The sequence below is a fragment of the Paramisgurnus dabryanus genome, chromosome 24 (genome assembly GCF_030506205.2).
Source record: "Paramisgurnus dabryanus chromosome 24, PD_genome_1.1, whole genome shotgun sequence".
In the NCBI taxonomy this organism is placed as follows: domain Eukaryota; kingdom Metazoa; phylum Chordata; class Actinopteri; order Cypriniformes; family Cobitidae; genus Paramisgurnus; species Paramisgurnus dabryanus.
In genome coordinates, this window is record NC_133360.1 from 28,512,729 (window position 1) to 28,535,358 (window position 22,630).

The window sequence follows — 22,630 nt, forward strand, 5'->3', positions numbered from 1 at the left end:
CCACCGTCCCTGTGGAACTAAAACACAGGGGACCGAAACACAAGCTGAGCACCATGAAAAGTGTTTTGATTGGATGTGACTCCCTCTGCTGGACACACATCAGTGTAGCATAAAACTACAGAAATGTATATTACATGTTTTTGCTAATAAGACATTTAAGAGATTAACTAGAAAAATATAGAAACTACAGAAATGTTTTTCCTAAAGACAACTAAAAATCAAGTTTCAGCAAGTTTCAAGGTCTTGTGTTAAATGTCTCGTGTGTAAAATATTAGACCAACACAACAGATCCTTTATGGAAAACTTTTGCCTGACAGATAACGACTTTTTTATTACACTTGAAAAACATGAAACGTTTTAGTATTTTAATACAATCCAAAATAAAGCGTGCAAACACCTTCAGAGTTTCCAAAACATAAAAGGTCAAATTCGAACAGAAATCTGTGGCTCAAGTGAAAATGTCATTCACTTAAAAGTCCATCCACTTCAAGAAAATAAAAAATCCAAAATAATGAACGTACAAATGAAGTTATCCGACTCTCAGCGGAGGGGCGACTAACACGACTCCATCCCCTCGAACAAACAACATGGGGATATTTCTCTTCGTTGACTGCAAAATCAAGAAGAGAGAGATTTAATGCATCTGATGAATAAAAAACAATCAAAATCTGATCGCTCTCACAGCAGTTACCTTGTAAATTTCCTCATACGTCTCTTCATCGATTTCCACAGTGGTGACCGTCTCCTCCACATCACCCAGGATCATGTTTAAGTGCTGGTCATAGGCCTGCAGTCAAACAGATATAAAATCAGTCAACACAACATTGTAAGAAGAACTGAATCTCAATTGCCGTCAGCATTCAGCAACATGAAACAACAGAAATAATGTGTGTATATGAATAAACAATTATAACTGCACACATCTAGATGGTCTACATGCTTGCTTTTTAAGTGCAATATGTAAATTATCAGTGTGTGTTTTTTTACAACTATACAATAACATATTAAGCCTGCATTATTATGTTATCCTTACATGAAAATACAAAACCAAACTAGTTTTTCATGATCCAGATCACACGATGTCAGCTAAATATTAAGGTCAGTGTAGTTTTTACACTTAAATGTGCCAAAAAATGCATATAAATAATCTGTTAAATTGTTCTCTGATATCTACATCTTTATTAAGTGCAAAAATGATTCAGAGAAAGTTTTACATGTCCATTTACAACCCTAGGATTTGCCTTTATAATGAAAAGGGTCATGAATAATAATGTTGAGCTCTGCTCTGATTGGCTGTTTCTCAGGGCAGCTCCTTCAGTAGCTCTGTGTGTGTGTGTAAACAGATCTTATGTTTAAGTCTGTATCAGTTTTTTTTTTCAGTATGGACCTGTAATACGTAACTGTAACGTCAATAGTAAAACTTCAGTCTAACCGCTAGCATACAGCATTAACTAGCATATAGGGCTAACTCAGCAGTCTAAACTTTGTTTTAGCATTTTAAAAACTTAATTTAATGTGTAATTTAATGTTGGAGGTGTACATCACAAATGTAACATCACAGTTTGTGTTATGTTAGGTTTGGTCTGTTTTCCAGCAATCTTTTATTGTGCATATAATTAAGTTTGGACAATTTACTGTGTAGTCAAAATGACAAAGATTGCAAATTCTGCGCCCTCGCAGCTTGAGTCGGTGTTGCCCGATCCCATTGTTAAAATCCACTTTAGACGTAATGTTTTAGTAATTATTGTGACACTTTGGGATTTTATAAAGCGATGATTAGGTGTAGGTAAGTGTTATGCTGCGTTTACACCAGCTGTGGTAGAGGTGGCAAGTGCGGGTGATTTACATGTTAAGTCAATGCAAATACGCGATTAGGCATCCTGCAGCGCGAATTGAGCGTTGCCGCGGGAAACGCGCGAGTTGAAAAATCTGAACTTTGGCGGATTTCCGCGCCGCGTTAACCAATCAGGACCTTGCTGTAGTAGTGACGTGGTTCCAGGAAGCGAGCGGAGTCTCAGCCGAGTCGCAGAAGCCCCTATGACGCAAATTTCCACGTGAATGTCGCGAATGACTAGAATTTCACGTGCGAATGAAGCGAGTAAACTCATATGTTCAAGCGTCCAACTACGCGCGAATAGCGCGTTTTTGCCGCCTCTACTGCGGCTGGTGTAAACGCAGCATTAGCGATATCTATGATTTATTTCTGAAAGACAAGCTTTGAATTTTATTTGTTCTTTATGGCCTATTTTTTTGGTTTGTTTTTGGTGAGGAGAACCTACTGCAAACTGACAGTTATCAAATAAGGCACATGGTTATTGCTGACAGGATAGCCTACTACATTCGGTAAGACAAAAGCAGTCAAAAAACTGATAAATAACTCTGGTACAAAGATGTAGAACAATTGGGTTTAAATATAATATGGCAAATATGTTAACACTCCAATCGTAAAACAGTAAAGCTAATCTCAACAATCTCATTCAATTTAGGAGTTAACCTTTAACAAAGTCATTTTGAAAACATTCATAAGAGCAATAAACAAAGTTCTTGTTCATATAATATTGCTTATTTAAATAATATTACTTATTTATTGTTTCGTTTTAATTTCAACATTATTTACGTTAGTATAAATAATGTTATAGTTAAAGTGTTTTGTTTTATGTATTTTTTTGTTGTTGGTTTTGTTCATGATAACACTTCTTTCTACCTAATACAGTCTACACACACAAAAACATCTTAAAGTGCACGTGAATCTTTCAGACACACAGTATTACACTTATATGGTAAGTTACTATAGACAAAAACAACATAGATTCCTGCATTCTTGCAAGAAGGTTTTAAATGGAAAATTAATGATATTAGATATAAAAAGATATGAAATGACGGAGTGGTTAATATGAGCTCACGTGCAGTCTGCCGCGCAGCTCTCTGTCATTTCTCATCTTCACATAAATCCTCTCATCTAAACTCAGACGGATCAGATCCAGAGGCTCTTCAACTGTGTTTGTGGCCGGGGGCTGCAAATGTAAGTTTTCATGCATACATATTATTAATATAATACAAATCACATTCATATATTCATAATCGCATCCAGTGTTTAAAACCTGCACAGAATCATACCCATACTTAACTTAACTAAACGCCGAAGCAATAAGCCAATGCTAATAAAAACTATCAAATTTAGATTCGCTTAAAAATGCTTAAACTATAACACTTAAATCTAAAACAAAATAACAAACCTGCTCCACGTCGTCCGCCATCTTTCAAAATTACCCACAATGCTTTTCACCGCCTGCTTCACAAATCATTGGGCGGCAAAATCTGATCGACAAACTCTGTGTTCTCCTGCAGGTGGCGCTCTGTGATCTATAAAGCCATCCATTTGGGCTAGAACTATGAATTTAAACACTAAAAACAAGTAAAATATACTGTTTATAGTTACTAGTTGGTGTATGATATATGATTAAAATCCCCTTAAAAATCGTATCAAGCCAAAACAAAAGAATTGTTCGACTGCAAGAACCGACAGGCAATGACATCACAGTACCGCGAGAGCAGATTCCTCCGTATGATTTATTGGTTCGCTCTCGCGGTATTTTGATGTCATCCGCATTTCAGATAAAGTCAAACAAGGCTGAAGTAAAAGGTACCACGTGACCAAGTTTATCAGCGGTGTGAAAATAGTTTATATATAAAAAAAATAATTGAGAAACTTCTTATTGCCATTTTAAATTCATGTATTTCTGCTTAAACTGTATTTTTGTGATGTGACCTGTTTAAATTGTAAGGTAAAATATGTAAATTATTCATTAACACAGGTTAACATGCTTCATTAATAATAACGTTAATAAAAAATGCATTTGGTTTAGTTTTTTAATACACATTTGTCTGTGCATAAATCATTTTATGTATAAATCTTACATAGTAGAAATGTTTTGGTTTGAAGGTGCATAATATCATAACTGGTCTGATAGATTTGGTAAAGCATTTGCATTACATTTTACAGTCACATATTAAAAATCTGCAGATGATCTTTGAAAGTCTCTACAGCATGAATCTTCAAGCTGAAGTGTTTGATCATAAACATGATATAGTCTAGATTTTCTCACGCTTCTGAGATATAAAATAGATAAAACACTTTGACCACATCATGAGGAAAAACTGACCACATTGTTAATCTTTAATTTGTAAACAAATGCTTTATAACTTTTTTATAACATTTTTTATAATACTAAAATGCATTTATGGACAACAACACAGCATGCAAGAGTCATTATTTATTCTATAACTGGATGTTAAATGAAAATGTTATATTTTATTAGATTTTATAAAGTATGTTGTACATATACTATGTACATAAATGTAGTCATTGTCATTCAAGTCCAAGTGTGCCACTTAATGGAATGCAAACAGGAATATTACCAATGAATAATGACTTAAATCAGGATATGTACAGCATGTCCACTAACCAAAATATTTGCCTGGTTTACATATGTGTGAAACGGGTCTTATAAAAAAAGGTCCAGATTCTATTGGGGTAGGGTCGTGTCTATTTAGGTGATTTCAAATATCAACATTAGCTTTCAGAGATCATGCACCCCACCTTTAATTGTCAATGTTTATTCTGGGGGATTAATGAGTTTAATGAACTGTGAATTAATGAACACATAATTTGTGATTTTTAATTACATTGCTGTACGTTAAATAAGACACAATCAAGCTGATATAAAATAAATATTTTATTTGAATCATAATGCCAATAATTATGATCATTTCACAGGGATTGTTGATATCCATACGTTATATAACGTATTACAATTATCCAACGAGACAAAAATATTTTTAAATATAATGCATTTAGTAAAAGTATTTTTACACCAGTTACAATCAGCAGAAAACAGTCATGGACGGATGTAAAAAATTGCAAATGTATTACTTAAACAGCTAGAAAGTTCTAAAAAAGAACATATTTACTAATGCAGATTGTAGTATAGTATAGTATATAGTATAGTAGAGTACTATTCTTTTAACATGATCAGTGCAATTTAACATAAAAATTGTGAGGTTTTCAGGTTTTGACCTTGTGATCTTTGTGTTGGGTGTAACTGCACAACCCACTGTGCTGATAAGTATAAGGAAATGTACTGCAGGTAACTTTAACAAAGACAAAAAATGATGGCATTTTAAAAGCTGCCCCTTATCCACTTACTGTAAAGTTATGAAATGTGATAAGGTTTTAAGGCACCATAATAGTTTGAATTCACACAGATAAAGTCATACTTGATACTTGAGCACCTGTAAGTGCTCTTCAGAGGTTGGATGGTAAATGATACTAATAAGGCAAATTAAAGGTATTGCGGATGATTTTCTTTTTCCGGGTGGATCATCAATTGGTCCTCCTAGTTGTAAATCAGGAGTGTTGCGCAATTGCATTTTTCAAAAAAGTGAAGGCGGCGGTTCTTTTCTAAAATTTGAGAAAATCCTCCTCTACACCTTTAAGAGAAGATCCTTGAGTCATTTGATTGAGATCAAAAACTGGGTGAGGTGGATTTGTATTTTCTGGGTTGAAAAGACTGGGGTACAGCCCTGCGGCTGGTGCAGGTGGTAGCCCAACAGGAGCAGGAGGTAGAAAGAGGTTAGGCTGGAATCCTCCAGGTGGGCCTTGCCACGGAGCCATGAATGGAAGAATAACCACAGGGAATTTGATTTCTGGATCTGAGGCAAAGCGCACATCCAGATAAATCTGAAAGAGAATAAAAATGTAAACCACGAAAATGCAAACAATTGTATGCATGTAAAAACTAAGGTATAACTACTTTATGTAAATTAGGACATATTTAAAAATATTACAGTAAGGAAAAAGAAATAGTACCTTGAGTTCATACTCCACTTTAATTATTCTACAGTTTTCTATAGTGACATCTATGTCAGGTGGGAGCTTTAGGTTTACTGTGACTTGTTTCTTTTCTCCAGATGGAATGCAGTCCTTGGTTTCTTTGACTATGTCTTTATATCCTCTATTAGTACTTTTCCCAGCAATGAAGGTCTGGCATTGCTTGAGGCTGTATTTTAGCTTGACATCACGTGATGAAGAGTTGTCTATGTCGACAAAAACTTTAATTTGCTCACCTGTAGCAAATATTCCAAATAAGTAACTTGAGACCATGTCAATATAAATCATGAAAATGCTGACATTGCACTTGAGAGATACATTTGGTTTGTTTTATAACGTCACCTTGCATATAGCCCGATTTCTCAGTTGTTGCTGTCATTGTGGTTTTTCCTGAGGCAAAGAATTTCAACTTCTTGTCTTTAGTGCCAACTTGTGGTTGCTGTATAAAACAAAACAACAACAAATTTATAAGAGCGCATTAAACCCTTTAACTATAGTACAGTCACAAGCAAATTGTCTAATACAGTAATTGCTTTATTTTGAGCTAGTATACAGTATTTGACACATCAGCATTTTTATTAGTAAGGGGATTTCTGAGTGGGCTATTGACACAAAATTTCCACCAGATGTAGCCATCAAGCCAAATATTAAAATTTATAGAAAGAAAGCAGAACATTTAAGTATACAAGTTGAGTTATAATAAATAAAGTGAAATGACACAGGGAATAAGTATTGAACACACTTATTTAATACTTTGTAGAAAAGCCTTTGTTGGTGATTACAGCTTCTAGACGCCTCTTGTATGGAGACACCAGTCATCTGCATTGCTCAGGAGTGATTCTGGCCCATTTCTTCACACAAATGGTCTTTAAATCTTGAAGGTTCCTTGGGCCTCTTTTATGAACTTTGATCTTCAGTTCTTACATATCAGTTTCTATGCCATTTTTCACCTTGTTCTCTACATGTGTTCAATACGTATTCCCTGTGTCATTTCACTTTATTTATTATGATTCAACTTGTATACTTAAATGTTCTGATTTCTTTAATGTATGAATTCAATATTTGGCTTAATGGCTACATCTGGTGGAACTTTTGTGTCAATAGCCCACTTAGAAATCCACTTACTGACAAAAATGCTGATGTGTCAAATACTTATTTTCCCCGCTGTAAGTAGCCTGTACAAAAATACACCTATTACTGCATACTGTACCATAACTAGTCCGCAAACAGTTATGAAAAGTAATAGGAGTGTCTGAAAGCATTACAGATAACAATGATAAGATAAGATTTTTTTATGACAATGGATGGGTGCACCAGCAGGAAAGCAAGACCATGCGTGGCAGTACTGCTGACACTTTTCTACTAAAGGAAGATAAAGGTTCATCTAAAAAGTCTCTATGTACTTTTTGTAAACAAATCGCTACAGGGGTTTGAAATGTCACTACATCTAGCAAGAAAATTAGAAATTGTATGTCACTTTAAATAAAAGCATCTGAAAAATAAATAATCAATAAATGTAAATCTGCACACTTCCATTCACTCTGTGGCCCTATTGTTGAGAACTGCTATTTTAACACAAATATTCTGAACTCATACCAGTAAATGATCTTTGGTGCCATCATTTCTTAACACGAAGGTCAATTCTGTTGATTTAGTAGAAGCCATCTTCCAAGGCCTGTTTAGCTTTACTCCCAAAATGTACTTTACCCATCCATGATGCCCGCTAAAAGATGGAGGCATATTCCTGAAATTAAAAAAGCACCAATGGTCAAATTCATGTTTTTACATTTCCTCTGGTGTGTAAGTGTTTATTAGTACATGTTAACAATATCCAAAAGGTACAAAAAGAGAATGAAATCTGGAGCTGCAAAAACATTTTTGGATAATACCTTATACCACGGGTCTGTTGAAGGCTGTTTTCTGATTGGTTCAGAAATGTTCCCGGGTATGCATTATTTTTCGATAACCGCACACCTTGTCAAGTGTCTTTTTGCACCAAAGCAATGCCTGGTAGTGTATAACCGTGGAATAAGCGGAATAATTGAAAATACTGCACACTCGCGTTAAAACAGCACAGCTGTGCATTATTTTCGAATAATTCAACGGCTCATCAGGACTGAGGGAATCAGGGAATGACACCAACTGACTATTGCATCATTTCACTTTGCATGTCAACAATTTTGTAATATCACTCACATTTGTGGCAGCTGAAATCTAAATGGAAAAACATGGCACCCTGGCTTCACAGTTTGTCCATCTGTGAATAATAATACAGGTTTGAATTTTTTGTTATAATATCAAATACAAATACATTACTGTGGACATGCATCTATAAATAGAAAATACCCCTACTTACAAATCTCTCCACTTATAAGAGTCGTATTCTTTTCTTCTTTACCTATAGAAATTAGAAACAAAAAGCAGGTGTAAAAACAAAACAGCAGCCCAAAAGGCAGGGGTTTGAACACAGGGATAAAACAAAATGTATACCAGTTGTAATGCACTGTAAGGGATGCACCAATCTGATATTTTGGATCGTATCGAAAAATTTGCCGCATTAACCAATCAGGAGCTTGCTCTAGTAGTGACGTAATAACATGAAGGGAGCGGAGTTGCAGGAGCCCCTCCCATGACGCAAATTTCCGCGTGAATGAAGCGAGTTAACTCAAAATGTTCCAGTGGCAAACTAGACACAGTAGACGCGAATTTGACACCTCAAATGTGGCTGGTGTGAACCCACGATAAGAGTACCTGAATTATCCACAGGCTAGTTTTCATCGGCAGTCCTCTTGCCAGATGTTATTAGGCATCCTAAAATATTAAACTATAATAATACAATAAAATTCTTTATTATAAATAAATTAGACAAGTTAATTTTTGAATCTGACTCCATTTTGCTTTTGAATTACCATTAGAATGTCAGCAATTACAATGAAAAAGTCAGCCTTAGCTTTTCTCAGTTCTCTAGTTACAGTATTTCTTAACCATCTTTAATATTTATAACAATATTTAAAACATTGTCCTGCTCCTTCATTAATTTTAGAACTTTCCCCTTCAGCCAAGGGATATTTTGTCTCTTGTTTTCAATTATAATTAAATGTAAAAAGTCATGAATTGTAGATAGCAATTTTTCTGTAAAGATTTGACTGGTCATTTTTAGAAAGTAATTCATCCCATTTTATAGCCGGCTTAAAGTCCTATTGTTCATTTTTCAAAATGCCAAAAAAAAAACTTATTGCCAGCGTTCGAAACTCGCTTGTAGGAGAGCTTTTTTGAGATAAGTACCATATCGTTAGCCTTATAGCATTAATTGCCTAAGTCATTTTTTTTTTGCCAACTTATGATATCTGCATACTTTTACTCTCCTTCCACTGCTGCATCATCCTGCCTTTCTGCCTATGTCCTCCTTAGACAAGCACAATACTTATTAAAATCCAAAAACATTATCTGCCTTAGCATAACAATGTGATTTCTAATTTTAAATATTGTGTTTTTTCGTGTTTTCCAAAAACATTGAAATGTTCACATTATTTTGTCACTCATAGGGAGCAGTATGCTAGCTGGAGCCATTTACTTCCAGTCTTTGTGCTAAGCTAAGCTAGCGGGGGCTGCGTCAGACAGTGTTACAGCATGCACAGATATGAGAAAGGTATGTATGGACTTATCTAACTCTGGGGGATACGGTGAAAAGGCTAAATTCCCAAAATGTGGGCGTGTTTCTTTAAAATCGAGTTCACCTAATACTGTTTAAAAAAATTATAAAAACTAATGTTTGAGGAAGGTAGTCGATAAATAACTACCTCTGAGGCGAGATGATCATACTCAAGGCTAGAATGTCAAGATCTTTTTGATTTTGCAATTGACTCTCTCGTAACAGTGGATGTTTTTTCTTACATAACCATAACTCCACCCCCTTTTGCGTCAATTCTGTACCTTTGGTAAATATCATAATGCGGAACTATGAGAACAGCAGATGGGGAGTTTTCATGGAGCCAGGTTTCTATTAAACAGAGAAAGTCTAAATTAAATGATTTATTTGATCGCTTTTGGATATTAGGCTTTGGATATTTTGATGACCACCCAATATGCTTAGCTTTCGGATCCCATTTCCGGTTCTTACGAATGGCTCAGTTTCCTTTTTTTCTTTGCGCAGTGCGCACATTTTTGTCAAATGCATTTTTCCAGCAATGCTTATCACCGGACTGGACATCAAATGTATTCACGGACGTATTAACACTGATGTTAGTCATGTTTGTTTACGTATAAAAGTTACAACTTAGGATTGCACACACACTAAATGTTTTAGAAGTAATGTTTTTATAATTGTACCTCTTTTAGAGCTGTCTTGAATGAAATACTGCTTTAGTTTGAAGTATCTTTCATGGTCGCTGTAGCTTCTTTCATCATCGTCTGAGCCTTCGGTCCAGTGTACGTGTGCGTCCCCCGTAAACTTCACGAACAAACTGTCCACTTTAATTTCTTTGGTCACTTCCAAAACAGCTCGCCCCTCCACAATGTCACCGCTAGCAAATGTATTGCTTTCATTTATCGGATCGTAATGAACACTGATCTCTTTGATGGTTGGTGCCATGTTTGTGTGTGTGTTTGTATGTAGTGTTCACCTAGCCAGGGACGGGGTCCTCGGGGAAGTGGGCGTGTTCAGGTGTTGCGAAACTTTTATGAATCTTTTTTGATTTCGAATCATTGGTTCGGAGCGTGTTTCAAACTGGCTAGTCACGTGATTTTAGCAAACGATGCTTCAGGCTTGTGCGACTTCATACGGCGCTGCAAGAACCGACAGCCGGATGACGTCAAAGTACCGCGAGAATAATTTGAGGAATAATACGAAGTCTAATTTCTTCTAGCTCTCGCGATACTTTGACGTCTTCCGGCTGCAGATTCTTGCGGCGCCGCATGAAGTCGAACAAGCCTTTCATTACGTCATAACTGTTTAAAAAATCCGACGATTCACCACTAGTGTGAGTTGATCACAAATGACCAGTGTCTAATATGGTAAGCTGAACTCGGGTCAGTTTTATCATGCAAATTCACAAAACATTCATCCTTCTGACGAATAACACTACAATTTTTACTACTTTTTGTACACAAAAATGTGCATAATTAAAAAGGGAGTTAGTTTTAATGATGTGTTTGCCATAAATAAAACTAAAAACACAGAATAAACTTTTAATTATGTCTTAATTAAATTAAATTAAATAATTTATTTTGTATTATAAACATATTTTTAGAACAATCTTGCTATTATTTTGTAAAAAGTGTAAAATGTTTGGACAGATCTTGCTGCTTTTACACTATTTGACCAGAAGGTGTCACCAGCGCGTGTGGTGTTTCGAACGATTCGAAGCTTGTGTCAGGGCTTCAGGAAACTTAATTTTGCCATTACTAAAAATGAGCACGAATAAACACACTAATATATGGCAACAACAGACATTGACAATAACAGACCAAGCCTAAGGGAAACAACGGGGTATAAATAGAAAATGATGATGATAAACATAATAGATGACAGGTGAGGGAGTGAAGAGGATTATGGGAATTGAAGTCCGGTTAGGGATGACAGGCAGGAAAACAGACAAGGATGTAACAACAAATGTATCATTCACTGTAAATAAAATCCTTGTTGCACTTACATTAAGTTTAAACTTGAGTAAACATGTAATTTTAAGGGGATATATCATGAAAATCTGACTTTTTCCATGTTTACGTGCTATAATTGGGTCTCCAGTGCTTCTATCAACATAGAAAATGTGAAAAAAATCAACCCAGTAAGTTATTTTTGGTAATCCATTCTCTGCAAGCATGTGAAAAAATAGCTCATTGAAATTTTGCTCCCCTTGTGATGTCAGAAGGGGGTAATACCGCCCCTTAATCTGCACTATCCAACCACGGGACTGCCATTTAGTGCAGAGATCAGCTCATTTGCATTTTAAAGGACTCATTCAAAATTGCTCACACCTACAAAGTAGCAAATTTAACATGTTATAATAAATTGTAATATTTTGAGCTAAAATTTTACATAAGCACTTTATTTATATAATAAAAATATTGCACCTTAGTCTTAAAAAAATGAACCCATGCTTGTTTAAAAATGATATCAATTTTAACCCAGCAGTGTGTTCTGTCCAGTGTTTACCAAACATGGCTTAAACATAAACCATCCATTTGTATAGTGCAATGAATGCTCTTGAGCTCTTAACACCTGTTGCAGGTCTTTCCTGTTCTCTATAGCTGGTAAACCATAGCATGCTACTGCATCAAGATGTTTTCTGTTGCTGACCAATATAAATTGGTGATGTTAGGGGTAAGCATGTTGTAACTTTTGAGTTAGTAAAGCCTCTGTTAGGCTTGATGGGAAATGTTGTGGAGATCAGCCGAGATGAGATGTGGGAGATGGGAAGAGGTGTGTTTCCTAAAAGAGTAATCTAGTCCAAAACTATCATCTAAAGGACTTTTATGCACTACAAAAAAAACTATTTTGAAACAAAAACAAAACACGTTGGATGTTAGGGGTCTTTATGAAACAATTCAGATGAAAAAAATGTTTCTATTTCATCGTGAAGCACCTTTATTTTAAAAGAGTATGTATACTAATTGATTTAAAAAGTAGGCCAGACTTTGAGGTTTGTATTGTGAAACATGTCTCTGAGCTTAGAAAAACATGCAACACCTGGGTACAAAGTGTTAGCCACGTATAAGTGAAGCTTTGCATGTGTTGCTACACTGGAAGTTTATAGTTTAAAAGAGATTCAGCTTATACATTTAGTTTTTAATATTTTTATATAAAAATAAAATTGTAGGTGTTGCCAATTGAAATAATTGATCCAGTAGTTGATCCAACTTTTACAGTGCTTATAGAGTCTGACAAAGAACCTTGTAAACACCCAATTTTTATTTCAAAACTGACAATTCTGTACTCATTTACCAAATCCACGTGTGACTTTCTTCTGTAGATCAGAAAACCAGAATTTTGGCAGAAAATCAAGTGTGAAGACACTTTGCAATGGAAAACATGGCTCATTTACACTTTCAGAAAATATTGGTCAAAATGTGTACCCCATGCTGTCATCTTCTTCTTTAGTGTTTATTGATGGTTGGCAACCACATGCACGCATGCACACACACACAAAAATATGTAGTAACAAACTGTCCCGACAACATAAGAAGATAACACATAGGGTAACACAAGGTACGTGTGTCACCCTGAGTCCTGTCTCCTGCTCCCACAAACACACCACAACGTCTCGGAATAAAGTTAAAAGAGAAGTTATTTCTTCAAAGTCATAATAATAACTCCTTTTCATATAAAAATAAGGAAGTGTCTCAGAGTCAGTGGGTTTGAGTCAGCCAACACAATAAACAAAAGGTGGGGGCTGCCTAATTTTGAATTCCGTCCTATGTGTTACGTTCTTATGTTGTCGGCACAACGATGTCATCAAGATATGCGTCACAATTTTGAATCCCATGGAGTACCAATTGCATTAGGGGCTGAAATGTGGATGGCGCGTTGCATAATCCGAACGGCATTACTGAATATTGACAGAAGTAGTTGAGGGTGACAAACGCAAAAGTTTTGGCAGCACAGGCTTGCCAGTACCTTTTTAATAGGTCAAGCTTTGAAATAAACTTGGCAGGACCAACCCTATCAATGCAGTCATCTATTCTTGGTAAAGGAATTACCAAGTCACAACGTTTACCTTCCAAAAATCTGTAAAGAACCGGAATGTTGTATTAGCTTTTGGTACTACATTTTCTTCAATCCGAAGTAAGAACATAGCAGGTATCTTCTGTTGATCAGTACTGGTAATTTTTTATTAAATCCGCAGTTTAATCTAAACATCAAGAACCATACTGTGGTATGTTAAACCATAAGTGGTGATATAGTCATGCTTTACTTCTACAGACGTGCTATATAGGTGCTCTGTAGCTCTAAAATAGTTTGGCTATGATTACAACCTTTTAGTACTATTTAGCACCTTTCTTTAGGCGGTTGGATACAAGTAGGCCAGGGTTCCTCAAATCTTACCCTGGAGGGCCGGAGCACTACAGAGTTTTGGTTCAACCCTAATCAAACTTAACCACCTGTGATTGTCTAGTGACCATGAAGACCTTGATTAGCTTGCTCAGGTGTGTTTGATCAGGGTTGGAGCTAAACTCTGTAGTGCTACGGCCCTCCAGGGTAAGATTTGGGGAACCCTGAAGTAAGCGGTTGGATACAAGAAGGCGGTTGGATTTTTATCCCCATTCAAACTTAATGTATTTCTGCTTACTGTAGGCTATGTTTCTGATTTGAGGGTAGAAATCTCAAATGTATTCATTATCACTTAACATGGATGTTTAATAATTAACAAAATTTGAGTATTGCTTTATTATTTTTTAATCAAATAAAAACATTTTATTTTTCTTATAGGCCTAAGACTTCACAGGAAAATCTATTTGTCTTTATTCTTTTATGTATAAATATTTAATTCTGGTATGAGTGCATATTATCTTGTAGTCTGGTAGTTTTAGTAAAATAATTTTGATCATCATTTATAGTCACATTCCAATCTGTTATCTCTGAAATCTCCACAGCCTGAATCTTCAAGCTAAAGTGTTTGATCATAAACATGATATACATTTTCTCACACTTCTGAGATATGAAACTTTAACCAAGAGCTTTGAAACATACAGTTTTTTACACACCACATCATGAGGAAGCACTAAGGTTTGCACTGACCACATTGTCTTTAATTCGTAAACTCAGTCACTTACACAAATGATTTATACATGTTTGATTTGTTTTAAAACAATCTTTGGGTTATAAACTGAGTCTGATGAAAAATTTTAAGATTAAAGATTATATAGATAAATTATGTAATAATGAATATACTTTATCAAATAATATAAGAAATGAAGCAGGATCATGTTAAGGATTTCATCATTTGGGCAGTTGTCTAGGTGCCGTTGACATGGACAGACTAAAACTGTGTGGGAACGTCCACCAGAACATACTGAAAAACAACAGAGAAATTAATATTAGCCTTTAAAACATCTATAAATGTGTTGCAGTTTTCCTCAAATTAAGTCAAATATTACTAATGAACTAAAAATAAATTGGGTAATTAATTGTCACCAATCTTCTACAATGTGAAATTTTCAACTTAACATAAATGAAACTTAAATAAATTTATTTGCCAAGTAGCCATATAAGCATTATAATGTAGTGTCACATGTAGTGAATGTAAATGATCCTTTATGATTTTATATTGTGATATTAAATAATAATAATTTTTATTTATCTCACCTTTATTTGTGTTGAGTCTTGTTCAAAATCCATGAGCTCCTGTGGGTCGATATCTTCAAATTGTTTTGTGCTTTTTCTGGCTCTTTCATGAACAAGAGCCACTGCAAGTCCTTTGAATAAAATTGTAAATCAGATTTAATTTGAAAAGTACATTTTACCCAGTCCAAGTCCAAATGTGCATCAGTAGCATTAGTGTAAAGTAAGCGCATGTGACATGCCATTTTTTAATTCAGGACACAAACACTGGATAATGAAAGCTTGGTAATGTGGTAATATATCAAGCTATCCTATGAGATCATGCTGTTTTTTTACAAATAATAAATCAACTCACCTATAACCACGATGAGCATAACAGCATTAAATACAGCAAATATGATGGCAATAATCTTCCATTCTGTCAGAGTCGGACCAACATGCGTCACTTCAATTTTATTTTGGCTTCCTGGAATTTGCTCTGTACTTTTATAACAAACACTCTTCATTCACTGAACGGTTTAGTTGACGTTTTAGTTGTAATTATGTTAAAATGTATACAGTTAACATGATTGAATCACTTACCAGTGATGTGTAATCTGGTGGCACTGAATAGTTTGCTTGTTGTGTCTGTGTTCATACAGTAATAAACTCCTAACTCATCAAGAGTGACATTATTGATAAACAGATGATGTTTTGATTGAGTAAAATATTTTTGTTTAAATGTTATATTGTAGTAAAAAGGTTCATATTTCATGGAGCGTAATATCATAACTGATGGATCTGGTAGCTTTAGTAAAAACCAGTTAACCTCTTTCACATCTAGATCACAGTTTATAGTCACATTCTGTCCTAAATCTGTTGGTTGATCCATCATCGCATCTGTTTGAGCCCATATGAGAAGATCTATGAGACGAAATCATTGACAATCATAAATGACTAATTACTATATGTAAAGTGAATTCATATTTATAAACTAGAATGAACTTACATAGAAGAAGTTGCATAATCTTCAAGTTAAAGCATTTGAGAAAACAGTTCATCCTGACGTCTATTGCTTGTAGATTTCCTCACACTGGTGAGAAATAAACTGAAATCTCTTAGAACTAAGAGGAGGAAGTAACTTGAGTTTTCACTGACCACATTTTAGTCTTTTAGTCCTCAACCTGATAATTCACTCAACCCACCGTTTTTACGAATGCCATGATATAGTTTCCACTGTTTTAATGTGAGTTTCATTTCTTAGTAAAATCTTACATAAATGAACTGTTGCAATCCATCTCATTTTATGTTTTGGTTTGTTTCACTATAAAACAATATATATATATATTCCCATTTGTATTCAATTTTTTTTTTTTACTAAACGGTGCCATTTTTTATAGAAGATATATTTTTTGTTTAGGATTATGTTGTTATCAAAAATGGCATTTAATATAGCTGTGGCCTATTTGTATGATGTTCATATTTTTATATTAGCCAAATGTCGCCCCCTTGCTTAAGTAAAGGCCATACATATTATATGAAACTGCTGCAGTGACCAGTCCTCATTAGATCGTCTTAGTCAGGGCTGGATTATCAAATGGGCACTTGGGGCCCAAACGATGGGAATTAAATTAAAAAAATCAAAATAATTATATAATTGTTCAAGCGCAAATAATCCAGTGCTGAATTGAGCGGACAATTATTGGCACCCCTAGAAATTTTTAAGACTAAAATATCTCTAAACTATAAACATTGACCAGAAACATGATGTTGTCCAGTCATGGCTTCCTGTTTCACTAGAAAATAAATATTAAGAAACACAAACCTGAAGTCCCCATAATCAGTCATCACAGTGGATAAAACCAAAGAGTGCTGACGTGCAGCAAAAGATTGGTGAGCTACACAAAATAGACGGTGACTTTCTAGGAACCCTCCACTTTTTTTAAATATGCTCATTTTCCAGCTCCCCTCGAGTTAAACATGTGATTTTTACCATTTTGGAATCCATTCAGCTGATCTCCGGGTCTGGCGCTACCACTTTTAGTATAGCTTAGCATAATCCATTGAATCTGATTAGACCGTTAGCATCGCGCAAAAAAATAACCAAAGAGTTACAATGTTTTCCAATGATATTACGCAGCACCTGAAAATAGTCCTCTTGGTTACTTTCAATAGCAGGGTATTATTTCGGGCACTGCGTAATATCATTGCACCTGCTGCAGCCATGTTACGGCAGCAAAGTCCTTGATTATTACACCAGAATGAGAGTATAGTTCATAGCCATATCTGCCTAGAAAATCGCAACTTTTAATTTTCTGTCTGTCTTAGTACTACATAAGAATAAAGTTTTAAAATAGGAAAAATATCAAAAGGCCGATATCTATACTCTCATTCTAGCTTAATAATCAAGGACTTTGCTGCCGTAACATGGCTGCAGCAGGCGCAATGATATTACGCACTGCCCGAAAAATAGTCCCATGCTATTGAAAGTAACCAAGGGGACTATTTTCAGGTGCTGCGTAATATCTTTGGAAAACATCGACACTCTTTAATAAAAATGTTTAGGTGTGATGCCAATGGTCTTATTAGATTCAATGGATTATGCTAATCTATTCTAAAAGTGCTAGCGCCAGACCCGGAGATCAGCTGAATGGATTCCAAAATGATAAAAATCAAATTAACTCTAGAGGAGCTGGAAAATGAGCATATTTTCAAGTGGAGTGTCCCTTTAAGAAAACATTTAAACCATTAACTTCGGGGAAATAATGAACATGTTTTAATTGACTGGAGATGTTGCAAATCTGCATGAAAGAGGACATGTGTCTATATCATCTTAATGCTCACCAAGGAGAAACATTTTGGTGACCAAAGTTGTTTGGAACACAGTTTAAGAAATCCTCTGCTCTCATGCAAAAACAAACTTCATCATATTAATTTGTGGGTAAGGTAGTATTTACAGTAATGCAGTAATATAGCGGAGGTGAGGTTATTGCACCTTAGGGTTATGACATGCTTGGTTAAAAATGACCCAATGTTGGGTTGTTGTTTTGCAACCATGAGTTATAATAACCCAGCAGTTGGATTATACCAACCCAGCATTGGGTCAATTTTAACCCAGCGGTGTGTTCTGTCCAATATTTACCAAACATGGATTAAAAATAACCCAGACATTTTATAGTGCTCTTGAGCTCTTAACACCCGCTGCAGGTCTTTCCTGTTCTCTATAACTGGTGAACCATAGCATGCTACTGCAGGTCAGAATGCTTTCTATTGATGACCAATTTAAGTTGGTGATGTGAGGGGTAAGCATGTTGTAACTTTATGAGGAAGTAAAGGCCTGATAGGAAATGTGTGTTGTATAAACGAGGTCAGAGATGTGGGAGATGGGGTAAGATGTGACATGGACTTTTCTGGGCTCCTTAAAGACTAATCTAATCCAAAACTATCATCCAAAGAACTTTTATGGACTACACAAAAAACGTACTTTGCAATTTGGATGTTAAGGGGTCTTTATGAAACAATTCAGATGACAATTATTTTTCTATAGTGAAGCACTTTTATTTTAAAAGAGTATGTATACTAAATGATTTAAAAAGTAGGCCAGACTTTGAGGTTTGTATTGTGAAACATGTCTCTGAGCTTTGAAAAACATGCAACATGTGGGTTACAAGGTGTTAGCCACGTATAAGTGAAGCTGTGCATGTGTTGCTTTACTGGAAATCTATAGTTTAAAATAGATTCAGCTTATATACATTTTAATATTTTTATATTCAGAAATGTCATTTAGTACAAATATGTACCATTTAGGTGCAGATATTTATACATTTGGCACTTTTGATGAACTAAAATAAACTCTTTAGATGCAAAGATGCATTTTTTGAAACGGTCCTCCTGACCTATAGTGACAGCTAGGAGCCATTTTTATCTAAAAGCATAGGAATATATTAAATAAAAATGTAGTCATCATTTTTTTACATGTCCCATATGACTCTTTATTAAAAGAAAATGTTAAGCACAACTTCCGTAGTTATTTCTAAAATATCCGTTCCCACAGAGATGTAATAATAACACATTATTACATTAACATACAGAACACAACAAAGTAAATCATAACGCAATAGGAAACTAAATGAAGTTATTTATTGTTACAAGTTTGTGATGTAGGCAGCTGTACAAGTGCATAAGTGCTGTTGATTTGGGTGGGCTTGCACCGTGTGGTAAAAGTCACCTCAGCGTACTGAAAAAACAACAACGAGAGAATACATTATTAGCATCTGATGTTCATTTAGACACGCTGCTGTTGCCTCGTGGTCATTGTAAATCCAGTGAAGTGAGATTTTATGATTTTATCATTTGTGAACCTTATCTGGGTTTTTATTTGCAGATTTATAAGATCAGTAACACTGGACAAACGGGTGAATCTGTGGTAATGTTGCGTCTTAAATCAGATAAGGTTCTTTTCACTCTTCCTACACTTTTATAAAATAAAGACGCTTCACGATGCAACAGAAGAACCGTTTTTGTCTGAATGGTTTTATAAAGGACCTTTAACATCTTCAGAATTCATCTCAAACATTATTTAGATTTTTTTTTTTAAGTTTAAAAGGCATTTAACTTAATGGTTCTTTGATTAAACAAAAATGGTTCTTCTATCGCTGTGAAGAAACTTAACAAGTTTATTTTTAAGAGTGTACTAAAATAACCTCACTCCAGTTAATGCATATTTGCAGACACACATTCTCTCAGACGCAGACACTTAATGTTTGTGAAAGGGTCTGTAACCACATCAACACACGAAACGAGGTCAGTACTGAGGCGGTTTTTGAATGGTTTTCTTTTGCTAAACTTCTCGCTGAACACACGCACACAGTATTACTCAATTCACATTGTTTAGTTGTGAACAATTAAACATTTAACACATTTACAGTTTTTAAGTAACACATAAAGGATTTTGGTCCACTGACCTTCGAGTCATTAACAAGCTTTAAAAGACAAGGCCAATTTAAATGCAAAACTGCCAAACAATGAATGTCACACAACTTCAATGAGCCAATCAAAATCTTCTACATCATCAAATATAAAGATAAGGGAATATTTTTAACATTAAATAAAAAGAATTATTCTCATTTAAACCCAAAGGAGATCAAATTTGTTTAGCACCCACTTTCAAAAAAATGTGTGTAACGTTGCTTTATCTATTATTTAGGTATTAAAAACCCTATAGATGCAATTCTGTACATTTCTATGATTTTGAAAAGTGAATAACTACAATTGTGTATGTTGTGATTTTACTAGCTGTTTACCTGCCCCGAATCTTCAGGTTGTTGCAGGTTATCCTGAGTTTTTGGGGTTTTGCTGATTGTCTTACTTCCAAACACAAACACTTTCATTAGTCCTTGGAATAACAAAGTAAATACAGATTTAACTTTAATAGAATAGCACATTGTAAAATATAATCATATTTTTTACGTTACTTTAACTTAACAATACTTTCAACTTGTTTTTCTAAGTTATGTCAACTTATCACAAGTAAAAACGTTTAAAAGTAGGTTAAATTGACTTGCATAATTACATTGTTTAAACTTTAGGCTGCATTGCAGTGCAGCATTAAATTAAAAAACTACTCTTCAAATCGAGATTGCTAAACTTCATAACACCAAAACATTTGCTGTCATGTACTGTATATAGATGCAAGCGGAGGAGGGTAATTATAATTTAAATGTCTGTTTTTCACACAATGGTATTTTATGAAATTTATCACACAAGAAAGTTGGATAGATTACATTTTTACACATTTTATTGTTCAAGCTCCCCATGCAGTTTATGGTTACTAAGTGCTTATACAGCATATAAAATGGCAGAGTTAATATTCATCAGAATTAAAAATAAAAGCGGATGTAGAATGACAGCATGATGAGTACATGATGTCAAAATGTACATTCTTCTAAAGTTTCTAACTCACAGATAAAGTTAAAGAGAAATCACTTACCTATAACCACAATAAGCAGAACAGCATTAAATACACCAGAAATGATGCTAACTATATGGCATTGTGTCAGAGTCTGCCCACAATGCAACTCCACAGTTTTATTTTGGCTTTCTGGAATTGGATCTGTAATTTTGAAGGGTTTCGTTAATGTTTTTAGTTGTGTAAGTTATGTTAGTAAGTTATGTTATGTTACACTATAAAAAATGAAAAGTTGAATTAACTGAAAACATAACTTAAATTGCTAGTTTAAATTTTACTTTTTACAGCGTATGTATATCTAGACTGGTTAAAGTATATAACAATGAAAACATTATGGGGCGGTTTCCCGGACAGGAATTAGACTAGACCTAGACTCAAATAAATGTGAGCTGTCCAAACTGAAAACAACTTGCACTGACATATCTTAAAATACATCAATGCCCTTTGTTTTGACTCAAAATGCACACAAGTAATGTTTTTAGTAAAGCATGTTTGTTAAAACTAGTTATATTTCCTATAATTAAACTAAGGCTTAAGCTAATCTTTGTCCGGGAAACCACCCCTATGAGATTTCCATAATTGAATCACTTACATGTACCATTGATGTGTAATCTGGTGACATTGCTGAATGTTTTGCTTGTTGTGTCTGTGTTCATACAGTAATAAACTCCTAACTCATCAAGAGTGACATTATTGATAAACAGTTGATTCTTTGATTGAATAAAATATTTTTGTTTATATTTTTTATTGTAGTAAAAAGGTTTATGTGTGGTGGTGCGCAGTATGATAACTGGTGGATCTGGTAGTTTTAGTAAAATCCAATAAACCTCATTCCCATCTAGATCACAGTTTATATTCACATTCTGTCCAAGATCTGTTAGTTTATCCATCAAAGCATTTACAGTTTGAGCCCATATGAGAAGATCTAAGAGATAAAATTAAAAACAGATATAATAATGATTATTTCCCATAATACATCTATTTAATCATCACATTTAGATTACAAAACATAAATAAAGATATGAAAATAAAAAACAGAAATAACTTACAGAGCTGTAACCTCATTATGTTTCCTCTAAAGCGTGTGACCATAAACATGATGCAGTCTAGATTTCCTCACACATATGAGATGAAACACAGAGCTTTGAAGCTCCGAGCTGAGTGTATTACACACACCACATCATGAGGAAGTAGTCAGGTTTGCAGGTTGTCACTCACACAAATGCTTCATAACTTGTTGTGTTGTTTAAAGTGTGTCATGACTGTAATATGCATTGGTATGACCCTTTTTAAGAAAAGTTTTTTAGCAGTGTGTTCTTGAGCAGGTTGATGTGCCTCTAATAAACATCAAAATTGAATGCAGCTAAAGTGACAATGTTTAGATCTTCTCATGCATTTTGCTATTTCCTTTCAATTTTGCACGTTACTGTTAACCTCTTAAAACGTAACAGTACTGTTAACAATTTCAAGTACGGTACTGGCAGCACGGTTACCAGCAAGTTTATGTATGTTA

General features: G+C 34.7%; 3 protein-coding genes across 4 annotated transcripts; all 3 read right to left on the reverse strand.

Annotated features, from left to right (window-relative positions):
• Positions 1-291: 291 nt before the first annotated feature.
• On the reverse strand, positions 292-3,320 carry lsm3 (LSM3 homolog, U6 small nuclear RNA and mRNA degradation associated). Its single transcript, XM_065259810.1, has 4 exons — positions 3,237-3,320; positions 2,904-3,014; positions 692-787; positions 292-610 (listed from the first exon to the last, which is right to left on the reverse strand). Exons 1-4 carry the CDS (start codon positions 3,255-3,257, stop codon positions 530-532), a joined length of 309 nt encoding a protein of 102 aa, XP_065115882.1. The 5' UTR covers positions 3,258-3,320; the 3' UTR covers positions 292-529.
• A 1,415-nt stretch (positions 3,321-4,735) lies between these two features.
• On the reverse strand, positions 4,736-10,538 carry LOC135741160 (arrestin domain-containing protein 3). The gene is made up of 7 exons (XM_065259811.2): positions 10,220-10,538; positions 8,247-8,288; positions 8,087-8,147; positions 7,487-7,634; positions 6,233-6,329; positions 5,870-6,126; positions 4,736-5,740 (listed from the first exon to the last, which is right to left on the reverse strand). Exons 1-7 carry the CDS (start codon positions 10,479-10,481, stop codon positions 5,462-5,464), a joined length of 1,146 nt encoding a protein of 381 aa, XP_065115883.1. The 5' UTR covers positions 10,482-10,538; the 3' UTR covers positions 4,736-5,461.
• An 8,673-nt stretch (positions 10,539-19,211) lies between these two features.
• Positions 19,212-22,264, reverse strand: LOC135741257 (uncharacterized). Of its 2 annotated transcripts, none has more exons than XM_065259907.2 (5): positions 22,167-22,264; positions 21,716-22,042; positions 21,139-21,261; positions 20,453-20,544; positions 19,212-19,386 (listed from the first exon to the last, which is right to left on the reverse strand). In XM_065259907.2, the coding sequence occupies exons 1-5, from the start codon at positions 22,213-22,215 to the stop codon at positions 19,285-19,287; spliced, it is 693 nt and encodes a 230-aa protein (XP_065115979.1). In that variant the 5' UTR covers positions 22,216-22,264; the 3' UTR covers positions 19,212-19,284. The 2 variants fall into 2 exon arrangements, with proteins under 2 accessions (XP_065115979.1, XP_065115977.1); XM_065259905.2 differs by having other exon boundaries at positions 21,710-22,042.
• Positions 22,265-22,630: the final 366 nt, after the last annotated feature.

Bases quoted from the DNA above. Each gene is read 5' to 3' on its own strand.
- lsm3 (XM_065259810.1), bottom strand. From the start codon at position 3,257: ATGGCGGACGACGTGGAGCAG. The intron at 3,015-3,236 runs GTTTGTTATTTT...TTACATTTGCAG, and splicing joins TGGCGGACGACGTGGAGCAG to CCCCCGGCCACAAACACAGT. The intron at 788-2,903 runs GTGAGCTCATAT...GTTTGACTGCAG, and splicing joins AGCTGCGCGGCAGACTGCAC to GCCTATGACCAGCACTTAAA.
- LOC135741160 (XM_065259811.2), bottom strand. From the start codon at position 10,481: ATGGCACCAACCATCAAAGAGATCAGTGTTCATTACGATCCGATAAAT. The intron at 8,289-10,219 runs GTACAATTATAA...TAATTTCTATAG, and splicing joins TCAAGACAGCTCTAAAAGAG to GTAAAGAAGAAAAGAATACG. The intron at 5,741-5,869 runs GTACTATTTCTT...ATTCTCTTTCAG, and splicing joins AAGTGGAGTATGAACTCAAG to ATTTATCTGGATGTGCGCTT.
- LOC135741257 (XM_065259905.2), bottom strand. From the start codon at position 22,215: ATGTTTATGGTCACACGCTTTAGAGGAAACATAATGAGGTTACAGCTC. The intron at 22,043-22,166 runs GTAAGTTATTTC...TTTATCTCTTAG, and splicing joins CATAATGAGGTTACAGCTCT to ATCTTCTCATATGGGCTCAA. The intron at 21,262-21,709 runs GTAAGTGATTCA...TCAAAATTACAG, and splicing joins ATTACACATCAATGGTACAT to ATCCAATTCCAGAAAGCCAA.